The 23,888-nt window shown below is 38.0% G+C and overlaps 1 protein-coding gene and 2 pseudogenes across 1 annotated transcript; 1 reads left to right on the top strand and 2 right to left on the bottom strand.

Moving 5' to 3' along the window:
* Window positions 1-1,897: 1,897 nt before the first annotated feature.
* On the top strand, window positions 1,898-4,084 carry LOC104417946 (lipase-like PAD4). The gene is made up of 3 exons (XM_039300337.1): window positions 1,898-2,218; window positions 2,852-3,274; window positions 3,689-4,084. The coding sequence occupies exons 1-3, from the start codon at window positions 1,898-1,900 to the stop codon at window positions 4,082-4,084; spliced, it is 1,140 nt and encodes a 379-aa protein (XP_039156271.1).
* Window positions 4,085-5,078: 994 nt separating this feature from the next.
* On the bottom strand, window positions 5,079-7,142 carry LOC108954786 (annotated as a pseudogene).
* A 3,825-nt stretch (window positions 7,143-10,967) lies between these two features.
* Window positions 10,968-16,495, bottom strand: LOC120287525 (annotated as a pseudogene).
* Between the last annotated feature and the right edge of the window lie 7,393 nt (window positions 16,496-23,888).

The following is a 23,888-nucleotide window of genomic DNA, read 5'->3' as shown; positions in this document are numbered from 1 at the left end:
TTGAATTTTTTTTTTTTATAGATGTTTGAAACATGTATTTAACCACTCGAACAAATTAAAAGTTCATAGAGAAAATTACATATTGGGTATTAAACATTTAGAACAACATTGCATATTGAGTAAAAGTTTATGAACTATTTATGTAATTAATTAATATTTAAACTCAAGTCGAGTTTAAAAAAAGAAAAAAAAGAGTCAGGTTGATTTATCGGGCTAGATCCATGATCCTGATCATTCGGATTCCTTAGCCGTCTTTGACGAACAAACAAAGAACATAAAATATCCTTAGCACATTTGACAGATCAACCAAATAGTTTCCGTTCCCCTTCTTGCCAAACCAGACAAACGACGTCGAAAGCCCCTCCCTCATCAAACAACTTTTGACTTCATCAATAAGCATTGATCACCTAAGTCGATTTTAATTAATGGGGATTTTGTTTGTCAAGAAGCCCAAGGTCGCCGATGTCAATAAGGCAATTTTATCTCTCAAGACTCAAGAGGCGCAAGCACGGTCTATATCAGCAGTAGGTTCCCTTCTCTTCCTTTTCGTTTTTTTTTTTTTTTTGAACTTTTTTGATGTGTCTCCATTGATTTTCTTGTTTTTCTAGTTGTTTTTTCCTATTTTGCTGATTCTTGATGTTCGAATAATTAAATATTAAATTACGCTACATCTGACGGTTTAAGTTTTTAGAACAGTTGACAATGATTTCATAAAATCTCACATTTAAATTTCAATGTGCTTAGTAATTAACCTTAAATTCTCATAAGGTTGAATATCCTAAGTTGTTTCCCCATCTCTCTCTCTCTCAATTTTAGAGTTTATTTAAGACGGGAACCATGAGATTAAGCAAAAGAAAACTATAAATTATTCAGCTTCACCAGAATAAAAAGTACTCTTTTTAGTTTTAGGAAGTTGAAATAGTTTCGCGAGATTCTAAAAATGTCACAAGTTTTGGAGTGTACAAAATTAAAATACATGTCAAAATTCGAATACCATATCAAGAACACAAAAATAACAATTTAAAAGCGGTTCTAGCTGGACAAATCTTCGACAATGTGAATTAAAAGCTAGTCCTACATCGAGTATAATGACGAGATTAAAACATTCGATAAAAGGAAAGAAGAAGAAGAAAGAAAATGAAGGTACAAAAGAAAACGAAAGCCCTCATCCCATAAAGTACATTTTTATTGCCTCCCGTCAATTAACAAGGAGAGGAGATGCGGCGAAATTTTTAAAGATTCAGTATTAATACTAGTGCTGGCGCATGCAGATTCGAATCTAGACACTCATTGCCGATACCGGGCACAAAAAATTAAGAAAAATCTAAAAGTAGCTGTCAAGTAGTCGAATCACACGTCGCCACTATGAATCACACATCACTATGATGTTATGGTTCCAAGCACCAAAAGAACAGGATGAGTCAAGTAGATGAATCACACATCACTGTGATGTTATGGTTCCAAGCACTAAAAGAATCCAAGCTATTGCTTTCGTAGAAGATTCAAAAAACCATACTACAAAAAATGTTTTATCTCAATTTCTGAGGAAGACATTTTGCCTTTCGAACGCTTGTTCCATCACAACCCAAAACGCAAGTCACATCAATCATTACTGTGTTTAGCAGACAAGCGGATGGCGGAGTTGTAATTGACCACGGGCACGTCATGAAATATAAAGCCTCCACGGCCTGTGTGCCGGGAATGGATCAGTGCATAGAGAGTTGATATTCTTTCCGCCTTGTAGCTCTGCCCGAATCGGATATAATCATGGACACCGAAGCTACAGCGTAACGACATCCTCCCTTCTCCTCCCGCCCTTCTTCCTTAGCTTTTGCTTTCTTTTCTTACTTTCTTCCCCTTTTTCTTTGTTTTTCTGAAAAGGTTTGAGATGAGCGACATGTTGGGGACCTTCCTGGCGTCGACGCCGCTGCTGAAGGAGGCGTGGAGGCTGTGCAGCACTGCAAACGCAATGGGATGTGGTGCCTTCATGGCTGAGCAAGTCGGGGGCGTGGGGTACGTGGCATTCTCTGGCATCCAAGAGCTGCCGGCGCTTGGTTGGGATCCGAACGGCACCATGCTGGCTCCGCTGTATGCGGCAGGCGACAAGCTGTTTGCGCCGTTGGAATGCCGTTACGATGGCGAGGAGCCGGTCATGGTCCACTCCGGAGTGCTCGGCTTGTTCCTTCATTATCATTCGCGCCCTGATTTCCAGAGCCAGGTTAGCAATTTCTATTTCCTGATATCCACGTTATTCACTGTTTATTTACCAGCTTTCTTTCTTTCTTTCTTTCTTTCTTTCTTTCTTTCTTTCTACTCTACATGAAGTGGCCAAAGTGGGCTGGCCAGGCTCAGGCCCGCGATTTTGTCCTTCGGGCCTATTCACGTTGATCAAGCATGGGCTGTGGGTCTATCCGCCCGGTTGGTCCATGATAACCTCTGGGTCCGAATTTCGAATTACTGTAGCCCGATGAGTCTGGTTTGGAGTTATTTCAAACCGAACCGTTTATTCATGAAACAGATCTCCTGGTCATGAATTGTACTCTTCTCACAAGATTATCTAAATAAAAGAGCCATACGTATAAATACATTCTATACACGTGTTAAAACGTATTTGCACACTTATCATTTTTGCTGAACATGTTAGTGTTGTTTTAGCTTGCTTAATAAATAGTTCCATATGTTTCGCAGTTGCAGTAAACCAATGATTTCCTATTTGATCTATTCGTGCAACTCTTCCAATCTGACATGATCCAGTGAAAGTTGATTTTTAGTGCAACTTTTGAAGCGTTGTAATTGAGATTTTTCAAAAAGCTTTTAACCAGATTTTAGAAATTATTTACTGTGTATGCAGATTAATAGCTTGTTGGATAAAACCAAGTCAATAGTGATCACAGGCCACTCTATAGGAGGATCAATTGCCTTCTTCACAGCTCTTTGGCTCCTCTCCAAGCTCAAAGCCAATTCCCCACCCGTCTCAGTCTTATGCCTTGGTTTTGGCTCTCCCTTCCTCGGCAATGAGTCACTTTCTCGAGCCATCCTCCATGAGAGATGGGGCAGTAGCTTCTGCAACATCGTGTTGACGCACGATATAATGCCGAGGTTATCTCTCAACCAATCACTTGTTCCGACTTCCCAGTGGCAGGCCCTCATAAGATTCTGGTACACATCTATGATGTCACCAAACTCTATGAATCTCACTAACCTCCAATTAACTGAAGAAGACAAGGCTTGGTTATTTTCCTTCACTACTGCCAACATGGAGTGCCTAGTGCAGGTAGGGGAAGGCTCAGGAGGGAGGTCGTTTTGGCCGTCTGGGAATTACTTGTTTTGTTCAGATGAGGGTGCGGTTTGTTTGGACAACGCTATATCAATCAACAAGATGATGCATTTAATGCTAAGGACAAGCTCTCCGAATTGTATCATTGAAGAGCACCTTAAGTATGGATGGCATGTTGAAAGAATGACTCATCAATCTTTAATTAGAAGCTTCATGGAAGGAGATCCCTTTGAATCACGCTATGAAGCAAGTCTTTCGATGGCTTTGAACTTCTCGGTGACTCATCGACAGGTAGGAAAATGGCACCTTCGATTGGTGGTGATCGAGTTCTATAAATGTATTGATTTAGGCTTTTATTCCCATGTGCTATTCCTCTAGTTTAGAAGTTCTATGATTCATTCAACTTTGCAGGTATCCATTGCGCCAATGGCAAAAGATTGCTTGACTATGGCAATGGGGCGCGCACCAAACCTAAATGCCGCTAATTTAGCCATTAGGCTATCCAAAATCACTCCTTACAAGGCAGAGATTGAGTGGTATAAAGCTTGTTGCGATAAGTCTGACGAGCAAAGAGGATACTATGATTCTTTCAAACAAAGGGGGGCCTCAAAGAGAGAGTTCAAGATAAACATGAACCGGTTCAAGCTTGCAGCCTTTTGGGACGATGTCATAGACAAGTTGGATGGGAAAGAGCTCCCACATGATTTGCACAGAGGGTCAAAATGGGTAAATGCGCGTCGCACTCCTACATGCTTCTTGTGGAGCCATTGGACATTGCGGAGTATTATCGGTCAGGATGCACCTTAAGAAAGGCCACTACATAGGCAATGGAAGAGCAAGGAGGTACGAAATTTTCGGGAGTGGTGGGCTCAAAGAGTTGTTATAAAGAAACTGGGCAATAGGAGGACTCGGTATGCAGGCTTGACCCAAGACACTTGCTTTTGGGCAATGGTGGAGGAAGCAAAGGAGTGGTTAGATAAAATCAAGAGAGAGAGCAAACCGGCAAACTTGGCTTCTCTTTTGGATAGACTCATTGAATTCGAAACTTACGCAATGAAGAAGGTTAAAGGATTAGAGGTGTCAGCTGATGTTGTGGCTAAGAATTCAAGCTTTAGTATGTGGTTAGAAGAATGGAGAGCATTGAAATCACAAATTTATCCCCTTAAGAGCATCAATTGACATGGCATCAAGCTCCTGCCCGAGCCGATAAGGGGCCATCCCCTTCTGATCCAGAAGCTCGGCTTCCATGGCCACGAAGGAGCCACTACCTTGAGATCTAGAGGATCAACACCTCCATGGCCATAAGACTTGGCTCTCATATATGTTTCTTTGACATTGTACACCACTCGACTGGGGATTAATTCGTCGTTTTAGTGTAATATTACAATAGAGCAAGATTTCATATGGTGCCAGGGACTGAGGTGGGTTTTAAGTATCAAGCCTTAGAAGACAATAATCTTTTATGTACGAATGAATATGCTGATGATAAAACTTGATATGATGCACCTGGGATGATATTATGTCGTTACATCAATTCTCAAACTTCCTCACCGATCGACCAAAGATGCATGAGGGACTATTGAGTGATGCAAAGACAGGAAAACTAGTTCTGCGCTTTGAACAAATTCAAGTTTCATGCTTTTTTGGAATGTTAACTAAGTGGTCATGTTTTGCACTAAGAAGTTATCAAGTTCGAATGCTTATGACATCTGCCGAAGGTAGAACACAATATAATTTTTTTTCAAATCATTCTAGAGGCAACCAATTGACTATAGCGAAACATTGGATATAGAGCATCGGATCATACCTTTCCGTTCTGTACATTGATGTTCCTAGCAGGTCCATTAAACCATCCCTGGGCATCAAACACCCACCAAAGCATTATCATACCTAGACAATCAACTGGTTCATAGTTGAATGTGTCTTAAGTAATGGGATATAGAGTCGGCAGAAGAAACACTGAGTATGTATAACACATCTACAGAAACACTACCAAACTAATCAATCTATTTGCCTTGCACAAGTAAAACGGCCCAGGCTTAAAATATTTCTCTTCCATCGCAAATATCACAATTGTGTATCCTATGACTCATCCTATCGTGCATTTGTAAGTTATGGCAGTGAAGACTATATTCACTTTCAATATTGGAATTCCCAGTAGAACGCAGATGGCTGCGCAAAGTCACACTGCATTAGATGGGACTTTGTGCTTCGTATGCACTTTTTGCCATATCAATGAAAATGCGATGCCCTTGTCTCTTGACAATGCATATACCTGAAGAGAGCCGTGGTGAACGGGTACTGTATCGATAGATAGAGTACCCGAAACTAAGCATAACAAAAGAAAAGAGAAATAGACACCGACTACGCTTGCTTCACTGGTAGTGATGGAAAGCCCACCTAAAAAGAATGAACCCATATAATGAATAGCAAGATGACTGCAGCAGAAGCAGTGCGACAGCACCCATGGACTGCATCATAGAGTATTTGAGCTGGAATGGAGCACACCTATCGTATCATTGGTCCGATCATATAGATAGTCAAAAGTTCTGAAAGTATCAGCATGCAAAACATGGCATAATACAGCAGAAACAGTTTCAAAAGCAAATCAAAGGATAGATTTAATAACGATGTTCAGAATAAGGGTAAAAAAAAGTACATATGCATTCTTCCCCTGCTCTTTGTACAAATTTAGACATACTACGTCGCTGACTTCAATATTGGCAAAAGGTAGCGGAGTGGAGTTCAGTGGTGATGTGAGATGTGGCTTAACAAGAAAAAGTCTACTCAATTTCTTAATTTTGGAATAACTCAGAAATCTATGAGAGGTAAAATTGTGTGTTCAGTCTTCCGAAGTTGCAAATTTTTTCCACATTCAACTTGGTACTTCATTACTTAACAAAGAAATATTTTCACTTAATAAGTAGATTTGAAGAGTTCCTTACTTCCTTACTTGAATGCTGAAAGTAATTTTAGCTTTCCCAACTACTTTGGGTCCCAAAGCTCCCTAGGAAAAATATTTTGTGTTTGGCAACCATTTTTGAAAGCTCATTGGCCAAATATCAACATTCTCAATACTGAAAGCCCAATGCAGATCCGAACTAGCTTTGAGCATTGGGCATTTCGGAAATGCAATTTCATTATTTATCAATGTTACTATTGATCTTCGTCTTCCTTGCTACCTGAGAGTTCAGCTTCTCTAGTAGCCGCCACTGCCTTGTGGGGGTCGCGCGTCCCCAATGACCACTAGGATGACACGACCCGCGACCCAGGCGGCATCGTCTGGCTCGCACAACCAGGTGACGCAGCCTGAGGTCACAACCTCAGCTGCCAGATCTGGCCGTTTGACAGTTGGTCGGCGGTTAGCCGGCCGCTAGATTTTATTTTCAAACTTTAAAAAAAAAAAAATAGCAAAAGCCAATTACAAATGTGAGTTTTGCCAAATGGTGTTTACGATAAAATTATTTTTCAATGCTATTTGAGATTGCAATTTACCAAACGGTATGTTTTGGGAAACTCCTTTAGCTCAAATATATTTACATTTTCTTAAAGTCATTTCCGCAAAGTTAAACCAAACGGGCCCAATAAATAGGCCCATCCAAACACTGAAATGATACCTAGACCGGTAAGAATGGCAATGTGACATTCTTGTCAACGCCTTTAGTTTCTTTAGTTAGATGCGCAACCGCATCATTCCTGAATATTGACTGACAAGAAAGCTAGAATTACCGCATAAGGTTCGCTTGATGTCTCAGCTGTTTCAGCCATTTCGAAATGGCCGAACACAAAAGACGCAGACTGTGTAGTCAGTGCTATGAGCACAAACATTATAACTATGACAATTCCGCCGACAATTCCGCCCATTAACTAAGGGAAAAGGAAACGAAGCTTTGATTAGTATTTGAATATCATATGTCACTTATTGTTGCGACCTAACCTCGGATCTAATGGATTATTAAGTCTAAACTTAGTTCAAGCTCTCCCAAACCTATATCAATTTGCGACTTACGTTCAAGTTTTTAGTATGCAAATAAATTTTATTTAGAAATCACTACTAATCAGTTTATAGTAGATCAATTAGACATCTAAGTAAAATAACATGAGAACTATTTTACTCTTATGAATAAGAGAATTTGGATAGAGGACTAAATTACACTAGATTTCTCTAATTGGTACCGTTATTTTCATTTTCAAAAAAATATCTTTGCAAACCGTCTAGATTAGTTTTAGACTAAATCACTATCGTGCAATGAGATGGTCATGCAAGTGTGCAACCATTATTAAAACTTTAATCAAATAAATTGCACCAAAGTAAGAAATTATTTTTTTGGGTTTTCTCTTTGTCTTGAAATTAAAACCTATATGACATACACAAGCTATTTTTGTCTTTTTATATTAAAATTCGAAGTTTATAAAAACCCTAATTTAAACTATCTAAAATGAATAGTTATCTAATCTAGTTTAGGAATTGATTTGACCTAAATTCTATCCTATCTCAAAAGACTATTTTAAAGATGTGATGTTATCTAAACATGCAAGTATATTTAGAACAAAATGGTATCAAGAATTTATTTTAGAATTATCTAAACATGCAATCCTATTCAAACTAGAAATCCTATATATTCTAATATACAATCTAATCTAAAACATGCCATCCTAATTTAGGAAACTATCATATCTAATACATACTTTGATTTTTTGGGTGTTTTTCGAAAACAAGCAATTATCAAATATAAGCATTATATCCAACCCACTCAAAATATTCGAATAAATGGCTAAAATAATTATAAAAAAAAATACATTGTGTTCTAACCCTAAACACCACAACACGCAAGAAAAATCAAAATATTTTAAAATTATAATTCAAAGTCTTAAAATCATATTAATAATTATAATGATTTTAATTACTAGCTTAGGCAAATAATATCGAGATGAGATTTGGATCAAGAAAATTACCTTGTTTGATTATTTGCTTCCAAAACGGGACCGGCATGAAGGATTCACAAGTAACGGTTTGTGTCGAGATAGGCTGAGCAGCAGCGGGCTCACGACCAATGAACCTGCAAGAATAGAAAGCTTGCGGAATTGACTTGATTCGGACACGAGCGGGAACGGCGATTGGCGTCGAGGGTTCGGATGGCAACTCCGTGACTGTGGACAAAGGGCGTCAGAAGCGTTGCCGAGGGGCAGCAAACGTCGTCGAGGCGGTCGAGCTTGGGACGGCGGTGGCGTTTGAGGCAGCAACGACGGCGATGGCGTCGAAGCTTGCATGGCGTAGTAGCTTGTCCGAAGAATGGAAGCGGCGGGGTGGGTGGCGAGCGTGGGAAGTTGCAGACGGCCGAAGAAGATGAACCCCCCCTGCCCCCACCTTCTCCTCTTTCTCTTTTTCTTTATTCTTTTCTTACTTTTCTCTTCTCTCTCTTCTACTCGTTTTTCTTCTCCTTTTTCTTTTCTCTCTGCACTCTGTCAGAGAAAGGAAAAAAAACATTTTCTTGACCTGTTGAACAAAAGACGGAAATCTCCTTTTTAAAGTCTAATCAAGAAAGGAAAACTTCCGTTAAAATATTACTTTTGTCCTTTTCTTCTTTCCTTTTGGACGCGTGGACTCCTCTTTACGGCACCATCTTCCCTGCTTTAGAACAATAAATATATCACTCAATATATTAAAAGATACAAACAGATCTTCCTTCTCTGTGAATCAAATATTATTAAATGATACATTGCTCAGACATGCGTCCACTTATGAGACCTTTTCTTGCCCTTCTCCCTTTTGATCTTGCTGTGAATGAATATATGCACAATATTTCTTTTTATCTTGTTCCGATAATGAATTTTCGTTCCAAATATTTAACGAAGATATTTATTCCCTCTTGCTTTATTTTTTTATTTTAAACAAAAATATATCGCATCAAAAAATCGAGTATCCTTGTGTTTATTAAGCTCATAACCATTCATTCAAATTTATTCGCCATTGCCGATCCAACGCGAATACAATAATAAGAAAAATAAATATATCTAAAATTATATGCTATACAATTTATATTTTTGTTTAGGGCTTAAAAATTAATCCCTAATTTTTAATGTAATAAACAATTAATCGGATCATCAAAATTTAGGTGATAATACTCATTTTAGTCCATACAAACTATTAATACATTTTCTGATAGAAAATGCTCAAGTTTTTTAATATACCTCTCACCACATTGAGATCACTTCAATGAAGGCAATTACTTCAAGCACGAATGTGTTAGAGGACAGTCCATATGAAAGTAAGAGCCATGTACATGCATAAGAACAAAACACTTCGGCACAAGGTAGCCGGCATCTTTGTTTGTGCCAGTGCACAATAATATGATGCTCTGAAGGGTTTGTGATCCTCCATATGCCTTCCGAAATCACCCGTGGGATCAATTCACTCACCAAATTTGATAGATACTCCAAAGAAGTAATGCAACATGAAACAGAATACGGAATCTACCAGGATATCGATGTCAAATGAGGCCTATATGGCTTCAAGTCAAGCGCAACCCCATGAAGCAAATGGAACCCAAGTGGGGCTGGAGAGATGGGCAGCCCAAAAATAAAAGGAATCGGTCGTCTGTTAAAAGTTCACAAAAATAAGATCGTTAGATATCTCAAAAAAGCATGAACTTCTTCTTCGAAAGAAACCCTCCAATTAGCATAACTAAAACCTATATCAAGGAAAATGAAACATTTGGCACTTTGGAGGACGTTGTTCCCAACTTCCTTTAAATACTATTGGAAAACGGACCAGCAACTAGGTTTCGACAAAATGGTTTTACATGCACCGCTTTCCCTTCTATAAAGTGCTCTTGTTTGTCTTCTTGGATCGGTTGTGCTATCGTCTCTTGAAACAGAAGGACAAAGAATCTTTATAAGGTTCAAATTTGCCAAGCATTTCAGCTAATATGTTATTAATTACCTTCTTCATTTGAAAAGTTTCGAAAACGAAGTATGAGAAGGACCTCTTTTCTCCAACAAATTAATGACGTTAACACAATAAAGAATCTGAGAAATCTCACATAACAAATTCTTGTAGGTATGTGGAAACGCAAGAATGATATAATGCCGCACGGAGGCTACTTACAAAAATCACCTCACCTTTTACTTCGTCTAAGAATGTAAAGAATGATTTTTGGAATGCATCGCCAGAGTCATTGAAGAGGTGAGCTTTGCCACATGTAACACAAGTTTAACTTGTAAGATAAAGTGCTCAAAAGATATGTTGTTTACTCCTCTCCACAAGACAAAAATGCCCAAAAAAAATTCTTGAAATGCCCTCACTGACGCATGAGATTTAAATGACGAAGTTTCACAGTCAAGTAGCATTTTAAGTTGCACGAAAACGGTGCCAGATAATCATAGTAAGTACCGTATGTTGCACGGCACATAGATGCGCAACGAGTGACACAGAAGAATGTGATTATATTAATATTTTTAAGCTAATCATATTCCAAATTCTGCAATAGTTTTTTGGACCAAAGAGGTCATAAGTTCAATCTCTCTGCCACAGTCCAAACAGTCCAAGCACAAACCATGTTGCGTTTTCTCGTTCCGTTAGATCGACACCTATTCAACTAAATCAATTCAGTAGTGCATTACCTCAGGATCAGTGACCGTATTCAGAGCGACATCGAGAAAATAGTCATGTCGTGATAGACACTAATGTTCATGTTCCCAGAACAGCATCAAAAGAATGGAGAGCTTCCTCCAACGTCCTTATTTTGGGTGTCAAGCGGGTTCTCTGGCTTGTCTCAGTGAGCGATGTTTGACAGATAGAGCTTCTTTGAGGTGACAAAGGCAGCCAACGATCCTTTTTCATCCCTCCCCTGGTGCTGTCTACTATGTACTCAAACCCATAAACTGGCAAGCCTCCATGGCCCGATCTTTCCGCCACTCCAATCACTTCAGCGTCTTTCGTACTTTCCTGTTTGGAAAAAGAGCGTTTTGAGCAAATGGAAGCTCCGAGCCAAAGCCAAAACTATCGACCTATCACTTATAGGTTTACAGACAAAGAACCTAAAGACCTGAATCAAGCCAATTTTGACTTAATTAAATCATCATCTTAAAATATGGAGGAATGAAAGTCAAGTAAACACAGTTGAATGCATTTTACATATTCAATTATATGATCAAGCGATAACTATAACTACACCATCACGTGTGATGATAGAACACTGAATGCAGCTGAACCAGAGTTTTGGTTCAGTTTTCCTCTTAAATTATTCGGGTTTTAGATCTGGCCAAATATTGAAATTAACGGACCATGTCAGGTTGACGATTGGTGTAACATGTAGCTAAATTGAACTGGGACTCTGAGCAACCACGCCTCATAAGGCAGTCAATATTGAAGAGAATCATGTAACATTTGCCATTATCTCTGCAGCCCAGAATTGTCTCTCTCTCTCGCTCATCATGTCGATCATCTCTTATGCACTGTGTAGACAATTGAGTTCGAATTATTTACTCACAAATGAGTCCATCCATCTAGATCTAGATATGAAGCTAATATTTCTTGCCTTTAGTTTTGAGCAAGAAACTGATACTGTGACCATGCATACAACAAAATAATTATGTAGCAAACTTAAAATATCTACCGTAGAAAGATACTTCACTTTGATGTTTCCTCTTAATGACACAGCTCCAAGCCTAATATCTACAGCACTTCTACCAAAAACCAAGTTATCTACTATAACAGTCTGTTGGAAAAAATAAGGTTTCGACTTGAGTAGAACAATGAAGTTGGATCTCTAAAGTAATCAAGTTAGGTTTTGAGATATGATATCACTTTCTTTAAGGATTTATTTGCCCCTATAACGTTGTTAATGGTCACCGGCAAATTTTTTCTTCTGAATACAACAAAGTCTCAAATTAGAATACTAAATAACAATTCTAGTATTTTTTCAAGGTCTCTCATGGAAAACAATTAGAAACAATTGTATATTCTTTTGAAAGAAAATATAATTGGGAAGAGGAAGATGGAAAAGATGTTGAATAAATATATTTGAGCATATACAACCTTTCAAAGATGAAGAAGTTATATCCGAACAAACACAACTTTTCAAATGTTATAAGAGTGTCTAATAACCGTCAGGCAAAATTAATAAATTCGAAATTAAATAATTAAAAAATAACTATCACTTTATTATGAATAGACACACGGTTTCAATAGGACACAATAGTTATTTTATAATTATTAATTTAAATTCTAATAATAAAAAAATAATGATCGTTTATTAGTGCCAATCTTATTCACGTGCGCACTCACATCTTTTCGATGTGGGACAAGGCAACCCTTTGTTTGTTTTACAAACAAACTACCAACAATCTCCCACTTTGTTTGTAAAACAAAAATAGAAAGAAAACGTTAAAAATATACAACCAAAGTTTCAGCGAGATTAATATACACACATAAAAGTCTCTTTCGAGTTAAACATTTACTTAGTGCAAGTATCTCAAAACTTTATCAAAATGACAAATAGTTCGGCTTTAAACTTATACTTTTATATAATAGAATCGGACATACCACACATATACTAACCCCTTGTTTCAGCGTGAAGTTTTATATTACTTCGCACTATCATGGCCTTGCGCTTGATCCTATTTCATGAGCTCTCTAGAAAATAACCCTGACTTTCGTAAAAAGTGGCGTCACTTCTAAGCTCATATAGGTGAAGTATCTACCATGTGATTCTGTTACTATTAACACATTACAAATTTATACTACATTTCATTAAGAATCATTACAAATTTATACTACATTTCATTAAGAATTTAATTCAATCTACAAAACGTAACAAATCAGAGTTAGCGTTAGTATCAAACAATCATATTCAATAACTTGTTCTTTCCCATTAAATCTCGTAACTGGTAATGTTATAGAAAAATGTCGGGTTATCATTACTGGTTATTTTAATTAAAGGGTTTCAATCCTGTTTCTTGTGAGGTCATTATTACCATGTCTCTTGGTATTATTACTTGACTTCACATAAACAATTGTTATGGTACCATTTTTCCAATTGTCTCACATATTCATAATTTAGACTAATATGTTTGGACTTACCATTATAGGTGTTATTACAAACTCTTATCAAAGTGACATAACTATTATAATTGATAGAATTATGAGGCATAGGACTAGGCCATAACTTGATATCTAACAACAAATTCCTAATCCATTCAGCATCTTTCCTAGTTGTTACTAAAAGAACAATTTAAATTTCATAATTGAGTGAATTATACACATTTATTTCAAACAACACATTCACGTAATGTGAAAATCCATCCAGAAGTTTCATCTTCCACACTTGTAATCCAAGTAGCATCAGCGTATCCTTCTAATATAGCCGGATTATTATAGAACAATAATATAAACCCCCCCCCCCACCATTTCTATATTTTGATTACTAAAAGTCTTACTCAACTTACTAATATACCAAACTGTGTTATTGGTCTACCAATATTATAATTTAATTCAATATTGAATCAAATAGAGCACTCATTTCTTTGAAGTCAAGATGTTTAAATTTATTTAACATCTTTTCCATGTCATCACTTTAGTTTAAAGAATAACCCCCACTAATTTTTTTTTTTAATTTTAATATTTAAGATAGTATCTACTTCACTCAAATCTTTCATTTTAAAATGAACGTTAGATACTTTTTTGTCTCAATGACTCCAATCACATTGGCTCCATGGTCCCCTTCAAATACCCCCACTTCAAGACTATTTAAAGAGGCATCCAAGAGACCTATATTGACTCCACCTTTCTCATTGGGGATGACGCACCCCATGACGCGAAGAAGAATGGAGTCAGGATGTGCAACATATTTATTCACTTTCAATGAAAATCCACAGCAAAAGATTCAACCCGCTCAAAATGAGTGCAAACTTATATACAGAATGTTCATATGGTTAATTTCCAGCAAGCTATTAACCATTATGATGGCACATTTAATACCTAAAGAATTTGGCACGCAAGACTGCATCACTTTGCCATAACATGGAGTCCACGTATACATCCTAAAGTGCCCCAGGTTGACTACATTAGTTTTGATGTTCTTCACTGATCACAGAATTATGTCAAATCTGTTACACTAAATATCAACGAATGTTCATGCGGAAATTGCCAAGTTCTAGTGCCGTAAAATTCGATGCCACTACAATGACCATTACCACTCTCATAAACCAATAGATTTATGACTTCACGAGACCATGAGAAGACATTCTTTCAATCTTTGCAACTTCTCGACATGCATGCACTCTAGAAACCAATGCAACCCCAGGGGAACAACCACCCTTCTTAAAGAGATGATAATCCAATGTAAAAGTCGGAGCATAATAATAGCTTTAGCATATAATTTGTGTACGTCAACCGATGGATAAAACTTGGCATTGATGAACCCAGATCAGAGACCAAATCCATAATATATATATATATATATATAGATCAGATTTTCGGTCTTAACAACAAAGAAACGTAAGCAAAATTAAGTCAAATGCATGGGGATCGGATTTAACCAACCCCGGTCGCATCCCGAAATGATTCTCTCAAATCGAAGGATCCCCGACTGAGAATCTCCAGAAGCGAGCCAAGCATTCATAGTTAAACGGAAGCACTGTTTACCAGACGAAGAGCAATCAAATCGCAGACACCCAATTGCAGTAACAAAACAACGAAACATCGAAACATACAAGAGAGAACGAAGAAGTAGAAGAAGAAGGAACTCTCAGATTAGCATTTTGGCACATTCCTCATGGCGACCCACAACCCATGTCGGGATTCGATAAAATCGAACCCCACATGGTGCGCATAATTCGTTGCGGATCGCTCTTGCCGAAATCTCTCTTGTCATCGAGTCCCCCAATCACCATGCGCAAAAATAACAAAAAGTGAAGGAAAGAAAAGAAAAGACTCACGGATCCTCCGAATTTCCTTGATCCTCAGTAACTCCACCAGAAGATCCAATTGATTTTGTAAATGAACGAAGAACGCGTGGATCAGACGATGAAGGCTTGCGTCGACAACCGGCGCTTGATTCATAACTTCCATCCACTTGACTCCATTATTGCAAAATAAATCCTTAAAATTGTTGGAGAAAATAAGGCTTCAAATTGAGTAGAATAATGAACTCGGATCTTTAGAGTAATCAAGTCGGACTTTGAGACGTAATATAATTTTCTTTAAGAATTTATTTGTCCTACAACGTTGTTAATGATCATTGGCAAATTTCATCATGGATATAACAAAGTTTCAAATGAGAATATTAGATAGCAATTATAGTATTTTTCCAAAGTTTCTCAGGGGAAATTAATTAAAAATAATGACTGTATATTCTTTCGAAAGAAATTGAAAGTGGGAAGAGGAAGATCATGAAAAGACTTGAAAGTTTTGCAAAGAATTGAACACCAATGTTGAATAAATATTTGAGCGGATACAACCTTTCAAAGATGAAGAAGTTATATTCGAATAAACACAAATTTTCAAAGGTTGTAAGAGTGCCTAATAACCGTTAGGCAAAAATAATAAATTCGAAATTAAATAACTAAAAAATAACCATCACTTTATTATGAATAGTCACACTATTTCAATAGGACACAATAGTTATTTTATAATTATTAATTCGAATTTTAATAAATAAAAAAATAATGATCCTTGATTAATGTCAAATATATGTGCACTCACATCTTTTTGACGTGGTACAAAACATCTTTTTGTTTGTTTTACAAACAAACTACCAACATAGTCCATCACTCGAAAACATAAGAGGCTTCGGACGCCATATTTTAAGACATACCACATTTAGAACGAAGCAAGCGATTAGACAAAAGCACCTACTTTGGGCTTTTTGGCTTGTACGAGCTTGTCCGCAACAAACGGAGGACTGCCAAATTCGCCAGGCTTGCAAAACGAACTGGACTCTCCACCACTCCCACATTGCTGCCCCCCTTGTTTGGCTCCTCAAACAGCAGAGTCGCTCCTGCTTTATCCACCTTCAATCCCAACAAAAGATCAACCTCAATTTTACTCGAACAATGCATGGACAGTCGCAGCAATTTTTGCAAGTCTGATGTCCATGATACCTCGTTGTACATTGTACATACAAGTGCGTACCTTAATCCAAGATTGCAATTCTTGAAGTTTGAGTACCTGTCTGAGTACCTGTCCAGCTCCGATTCTTGGGACGATGTCGCCATCGACGCACTTGAGCCACACCCATTTAGCAAGATTGCATGAATCGAGAGGCTCACCTTCCTCTTGCTCAAACCAAGTGATGGCAAGAACGTGTCGTCCTCGTGGAAAAAGACTAAAACTTGGGTACGAGGACCGTGATTCTGAGTTCGGAACGCGAGGTTTGGTGATCGAAAATGAGGAATTGGATTTGAGGAGGGAACAGGAAGGATCGAAGCTGGAAGAGAGAGTCATGACCCGAGAGGGCCAAGCAAGTTCGGAGAGCCACCGCAGTTAAAGTGGAGGAGGATTGGCGCAAACGTCGACATCACCTGATTTTCTTTCTTGCGAATTTTCTCCCACTTTCCATTTATCTATTTATTTTATTTATTTATTGACTTTCTAAAGTACAGAAATATAATCATCTTCATCTTTTTTCTCTTGTAGTACTTTTTTTTTTTTTTTTTTTTTAAGGTCAGAAGATGAACTTTTAACGATTAGGTGGATAATATAAAAGTTTCAAGATCAAGACATAAGATTAAACATAGTGGAGAGAGGGCTCCCTTTCCAATTCGGTTGTAGAGAATATGTTCAGTGGACATTTACAATCCAGTCCGTGGCTTGATTTGTAGTTCTCGACTCACACTTTAAAGAAACCCCATGTAGTGGGCCCATTAATAATCTGAAGTCTTCATTCATGGACTGAGCGGCCCAAGTTATTTCCAACCGACCCGACACACATTCCACCACTTGAGAATTGTTGGGGATAACTTCCATGTGCAAAGGCTGTTCAAAGTTCAGTTCAATTCGTGTGGATGTACTTCCCTTTTTCCAAGAACTTCTCTTTAGCCACAATAAGGCTTCTTGGACAACTATGGCTTCCGCAATCAACACCAAAGGAGCTCGGATCTACTTGGCAAATCCCCGTTCTCCAAGAGCTGTTGATGTTTAGCTTGAGGGAGTTTGGCAGCGGTAGACTCCATTGCGTCTATCTCGGCGTGGGTCTCGTCTCACCTTCTGTTCCCTTGGATTTCCATTTCACATAAAAATAATCCTTGGAGGTGGCTTCTTCAATAATAGATTTTGGGTATGGTCTCCTTCCTTGAAAAACTAGAGTGTTCCGAGCCTTCTAGAGCTATCATAGGACCCCCGCAAATAGTGCTTTTGACTTTGGGTTCGTGTTCAAGGTGAGGAAATCACAAACCACTTTGTCGATTCTAGTGATTGTTATAGGTGAGACATGTGCTTCCATTTTGGGGTCTAACCAAACTTCTTTTTGTCTAGAGCTTGGCTGCATAGTGAGCAAGTTGGTTCGAGTATCATCTTCCTCCTGTTTAGATTTTCCCTTGTTGGGATTGCCTTGTTGCAAATACTCCACGATAGGAATTGAACTTTTGGGAAGATCTGTAGTTTCTAGATGTTATTCCATAGCATTTTAGGGGCTTGGTAGGATGTTGATGGTTGTTTCTCTGTTTTATTACTTTCCTAAGCATGTATAATATTGTAGCCACACTTGACTTGATAGATCCCTACATTGTTTGCTGTCCACACTAGTTTATCAGGTCCAAGGTTTAGATTCAAAGGGGTTACTGTAATTTCGTTGACTATTCTTTCCTAAAAAAAGACGCTCAATTTTTGGGTATTCTACTAACTTGAGGTTTTGTCAATTGGATCCTTGACCAGGTGGGGTCATTATAGTTTGCTGGTCCTCCAATTTTTCCAAAGATCAGCCACTTGTCCTCCCTTACTTGGATGATTCTTCCATCCATAACTTCCCATTTAATTTTTGATTCTATGACATCTCTTCCTACTAAAATACTTTGCCTCCCAAGAAGGTGGGGGGTCTTTTTGTGCATTAATTTTGCTCCATAAAGCATATGGTGTTTTGATTCATTGCCAAGCTTGCTTTCCCAACATCACTTTATTAAAATGTACCAAATCTCTAAAGCCTAGGCTCCCACAATCCTTCCTTTTTTTCAAGTTTTCCCATCTTTTCCAATGTATGCCAATCTTTGCTGCGTTTTGTCTCCACCAGAATGAAGACACTCTTTTCAATTGCCCTACAAATGGATATAGGGATTTTGAAGATGGACATGGCTTATTGTGGCATTGCTTGAATAACTATTTTGATAAAAAAAAATTTGTCTGCCTTTGAAATCAGTTTCCTGTTTCCATCCTTCTATTTTTTTTGTTAATTTTGGCAAGAATCCAAGCAAACATATGTTTTTTGAAGCCCAATTTCAACATATAATTACATAAGGAGTCCCACTCGATCTTGTCGTAGGCTATTTGCATGTCAAGTTTTAGGACTGCTTGAAATTTCCTCTTCCTTTTTTGCACCTTTAGCTGATGCAACACCTCCTAGATGATGAACTTGTTGTCTTGAATTTGGTGGCTACAAACACGAGCTCTTAGTTCTTGGGCGATAGATTAGGGAGCCAGAGTTACAATCCATAGTTACAATTCATTGGCCATTACCTTTGCAATGATTTTGTTGTTGAAATTACAAAGGCTAAGCCGCCTATAGTAAGGGATGTTTTCTGGGTTATTTACTTTTGGAATTGGAACCATTTAGGTCTCATTAATTAAAGGGTCGAAAATACCTTGTTTGAAGAATGTGTCGGCCATCTTGAAAATGTCTTCCTGGATAACCAACCATTGGCTTTAGTAGAATAATCCATTTAGCATGTCTGGCCCTAAGGCTTTTGTAGCTTCCATTTCAAACACTACTTTTTTAACTTCTTCTCTAGAAACTAGCTTGATCAAAGACTCATTCATATCATCATTTACCACTTGTGTGCATTGGTCTAATATGGGCTGGTACTCTCTATAACCCACTGAAGTAAATAATGAAATATAGAAAGCTTTGATGTGTTGTTTGATGTTCAATGGGTTTTAGCTCCAATGCTGGTCATCAAGTTGTAACATGGAGATCTTGTTTCGTTGTCTTCTCTATAATGTTGTGATGTGAAAATTTTTGTGTTTTGATCTCCCCATTTCATCCAATTTATTTTGCATCGCATGAACCAGAACATTTCTTTTTGCTGTCATAAGTTTTCAATCTATTTTACAATTTTTATGTATTCCTCACTATTTGGTCCATCTTCTATATAGTCGAAAAGCTCAGTAAGTCTATTATGAAGTGGTTGGATCTGCCTTGATGCATTCTAGAATTTCTCCCTGCTCCATTTTCCCATTGCTGTAGCCACTTGTTTTGTCTTGGCTTTAATATTCTAGTAATTGAAGCTCTCATTCTCCCAAGCTCTGCATATAATTCTATACATTTCGTGTTTTCTAACCAGTAGGCCTCAAACTTGAAAATTTTCTTTCTTCACACCCCATTAGAGTCCAAGGAAAGTAGGATTGGGCAATGATCTGACCCCATAGCTAGTAATGCAAAAGCCTCTGCATTTGAGGAGAGAACTCTCCACTATAGGTTACATATGGCCCTATCCAATCTCTTTCTCACTAACTCATCTCATTCCCTGTTGTTTGTCCATGTATAGGTACATCCTTTGCTCTCAATATCCATGAGTGAGCACGTATTCAAAAGTTTCCAGAACGCTACAATCCTATGTTGGTCCGCTTCTCACCTTCCAATCTTTTCCCATTGGTACAATACTTCATTGGAATCTCCTATGCAAAGCCATGGGAGAGTATTGGATGAAATAATAGAGCAAATAATCTGGCATAATTGTAATCTTTCCTAGTAGTTTGTAGGGGCACCAAGAAAAGATATCCTCATTAGGTATCTGCTGTTAATGTCCTTGCAAGTGACGTCTATTAACTCCCTAGAACTAGATTCCACTTCTACCTTCACCTCCTCATTCCACAAAAGTGCTAGTCTTCCCGCAATTCTAATAGGATCAATGATGACTGAATATGTAAATTTCAATTACTATTTTATGCGAGTCACCATGTTGTTTTTATTCTTAATTTCCTTAAGGAAAACTAAGTCGGACCTATCTAGAGCCACTGAGGCTCAAAGATACTAGACTATCAATGGTGTGCTCAACCCTTAACAGTTCCAACTCAATAACTTCATGTATGCTTGGGTGGCTTATTAAGGCTAGCCACTAAAGCCGGTTCTTGTTCCCTTTCCCACACCTGGATTGGAGTATCAAGTAGATGCTCATCATTAGGTAAGATAACTGATGATATCTTCTTCTCATAAGATTGGATATACTTCTGTTTTTGGGCCACTGGAATTTTGTGTCATGTTTTTTCCTTCTTCAACAGTTCTGGATACTTCACTGGGCTTGCTGAGTTGAGTGGCCAAACTTGCATTTGTTGTGTTCTCTTTTCCCGGCTTGTGGACTTGTTTGATGCCATATTATCCTCTTCCACAATGTCATTTTATGCATTGTGTGGGGTAATTTCCATCTCACTTCATGCTGCATTTTCCTTCCTTGTAATGACATCAATAGAAAGTATTGGTGAGGTTGGCATTGTCTTCTCTTCTTCAAAACATGATTCTATTTTTCCATAAAAAAAAAAAAAAAAACTTTCCAAAACGGGCTCGATTCCCTCACTTCCGCCTTGAGCCACGAACCATATCTTCTAGGTTGATCTTGGACCATGCCAGTTTCTTAGAAGAACTCTCTGGACAATAGGTAGCATAATGGCCTATACGCCCACATGAGTAGTAAAAATATGGAATTCTCTCTCATATTTGAAGTCTAACCACCATTTTTTTGTCACCCATGTTGATAATTGTGCCAGTTTTCAGTGAGTTTGTCAAATTTAAACATACTTTCACCTTTTTAGCTTTACATGAGTTGTTGCTTTTTGCTTCCAGTTTTACTTCTTCTAACTTGCCTAATTTTTCTGCTATTTGCTACATAGAGGCTTCATTAATACAAGCATGAGGGAGCTCCATAATTTGTACCCAAAAAGCGAGATGCGTGGATTCATAACAATGTTATGAAATATCTGGGTCTCCTTCCTATAGAACAAGAAGATTGCTGGCAAATGACCTAGGTCCCATCTTCAATACTCTTCTTTTATCCTCAACAAAACTGAAAATGAAAGAGAAAATCCCAAGCTCTATTTGCTCACATTTTACTGAATCTAGTATCCATGCTTTCCTCATCATAATTAGAAATGCTTGAAAATTGATATTGGGTTTATAATAAAGTTTTCCATAGAGGATCAATTCACTTTCTTGTTTCTCTTCTTTAGGGATTTTTGTTGCTAGCTTTTTGATATCCTCTTCAAACCATAGATTGCTCATTTTCCTGCACAAAGTCGCCAGCCTAAGATGGTTCTTGGAAGCCCTTACCTTTTGTAGCCTACTGTGATCCAATTGCTTGAAGGGGTAGATGTGAGGAAGAAGGGCTAGAAGCTTCCAAGTTATGGAGTGAAGGGAGCTCTTAACAAAGCAGAGTTCGCTACAATTGGGGTTTTTGGTTTAGATGGTTTTTTGGGATGGTTGTGTAAAGGTGTGCTTGTATGGGTTTCTAGGTTCAAGTATGAGTGGAAGGGTGGTTTCCAGTATTCCTATTTTTGATTTTTCTTGAGGGGAGAGAGAATAGAGATGATGGATTCAACGCTAAGGAGGGCATTACGGATTGATTCCAACTGGAGAAAGCTTGGTGGAAGTCAGCCAAATCCCTAATTGGAGAAGGTGAGATTAGTGCTGCCATGGGATGGGAAATCCAATTTTGGGTTTCTAGGGTTTGAAAGAGGAGAACCATCGCCTGGGGGATTAAGAGAAATTGACACTAGGTGAGAGGAAATCCTCCTCTTGTAGTACTTTGGTTGCAAGCTTAATGTGAAAAAAAAAAAAAAAAGAGCACATCTTTCATGCAAAATTACAACTGGCCTTCACTTGGAAAGGTCTCATATAAAGCCGCTTATTAATTTGGATTAGAAAATATGATTTTTAACTATATTAACCACACTCGTCAATGCAACTCGATCTTCCGAAATAAAAGAAAATGAATTACTTCATGATAGCAATTCGTCAACCCTAAATGATTAATTAATCTTTACTTTATTATTAATCCTCGCTTGCCAATTAATCCATGACTAAGGATGAATGAGTTATTAGCCAACAAAACGAAAAAGAAAAAAGAACGGTACAATTTCAATATTAGCAAAAAATTAGGGACTTTTACACGATGAAATTTCAAAATTGTGATGAAGCCATTCGAACCACCAATTCAAATTTTTCCTCCTCAAATCACTCACATGAATTAGGAGCTCTTCAAATAGATTCATTACTCATTGCAATTTGAATGATTTTACCATAATTTATTGAGGTTTCCATCGTGTTCACATGGATAATTGCATTTTAGGGGGCTGTATTGAAATACTTGTGGAGGTTTGCATTTTCTATATTATGATATTAGAGATTCTCTTATCAACACACCTAAGTGGGTCAATAAAGAAATGACTTCATCACATAGATAATGAACTCATAACTTTGTTTGGCAAAAAATATTATGATAAGGGAAAATGCTTTTGGAAAACGATTAATTTTCTTTTATTTAGTAATATGTGACCGAAAATATTTTCGGTTTGGATTTCATTTGGAAAATTATTTCAATTTCATGAATAACATTTCAATTGGCAATTTACCAAATTATGTTTGCGTTTTTTTCTCAACTTTTTTTTTTCAATTCTTAGGCCTTGTGTTTTTATTCTTCTTTTTTACGGCCCAAATTTCCTCTTTTTTAAAAAAAAATTTATTATTCCGAAGCAAAGCAAAATTTCTAAATAAGGTTTTAAATTCTCAAATTTTCTCCCCTTTTCGCCCCTCTCTGTCTCATCTCCCGCCCCTACGCTCGCACCAGTCCTCCCTCTCTCTCGCGCGGCCTGCCAGCCATCGCCTAGCCGCCGTGGTCTTGCCGGCTGGCCGCCATCCGCTGCCCAAGGTGCCGCGCTCGAGTTCCGTCTCTCTCTCTCTCTCTCTCTCTCTCTCTCTCTCTCTCTCTCTCTCTCTCTCTCTCTCGTGCAACCAACACCATGGTCTTGCATCTCGCCGTCCAGTCGCCGTCGGCCGTCCGCCGCCCCCAACTTGGCGCTCGAGGTACTGCTCCCGTTTCTCCTCTGATGTCGCCGTACAACTCCTCTTCTTGTTCTTAGGTCTAGTTTACAAAGACTATTCGTTCTTGTTTTTTACGTCACTCATTTTTGGCGAAACAAAGGTGATAATTTTTTTATCTTTTCGCGAGGACCCAATTGTAAGAGTCGAGAATAGTAGGAATCGAGCGGACGTTGAGAGCTTGCCGGTCTCCGTTCTTTTCTTCCTTCTCGTCTGAAGAGTGACAAAAGCCAAAAACCAAAAACCATCTACTCTCCTTTGCTTGAGCTCTACCCAAGAACAAGAGTACCGTGTTTGTGTTAAATCTCCTCATTCTAATTAAAAAATTTGGTGTGAATTACCTGTTAAATTCTTCACATTGGTCTGGCCTC

Source organism: Eucalyptus grandis, chromosome 8 (genome assembly GCF_016545825.1).
Source record: "Eucalyptus grandis isolate ANBG69807.140 chromosome 8, ASM1654582v1, whole genome shotgun sequence".
Lineage (NCBI taxonomy): Eukaryota > Viridiplantae > Streptophyta > Magnoliopsida > Myrtales > Myrtaceae > Eucalyptus > Eucalyptus grandis.
This window is presented reverse-complemented; position numbering and strand designations above follow the sequence as displayed.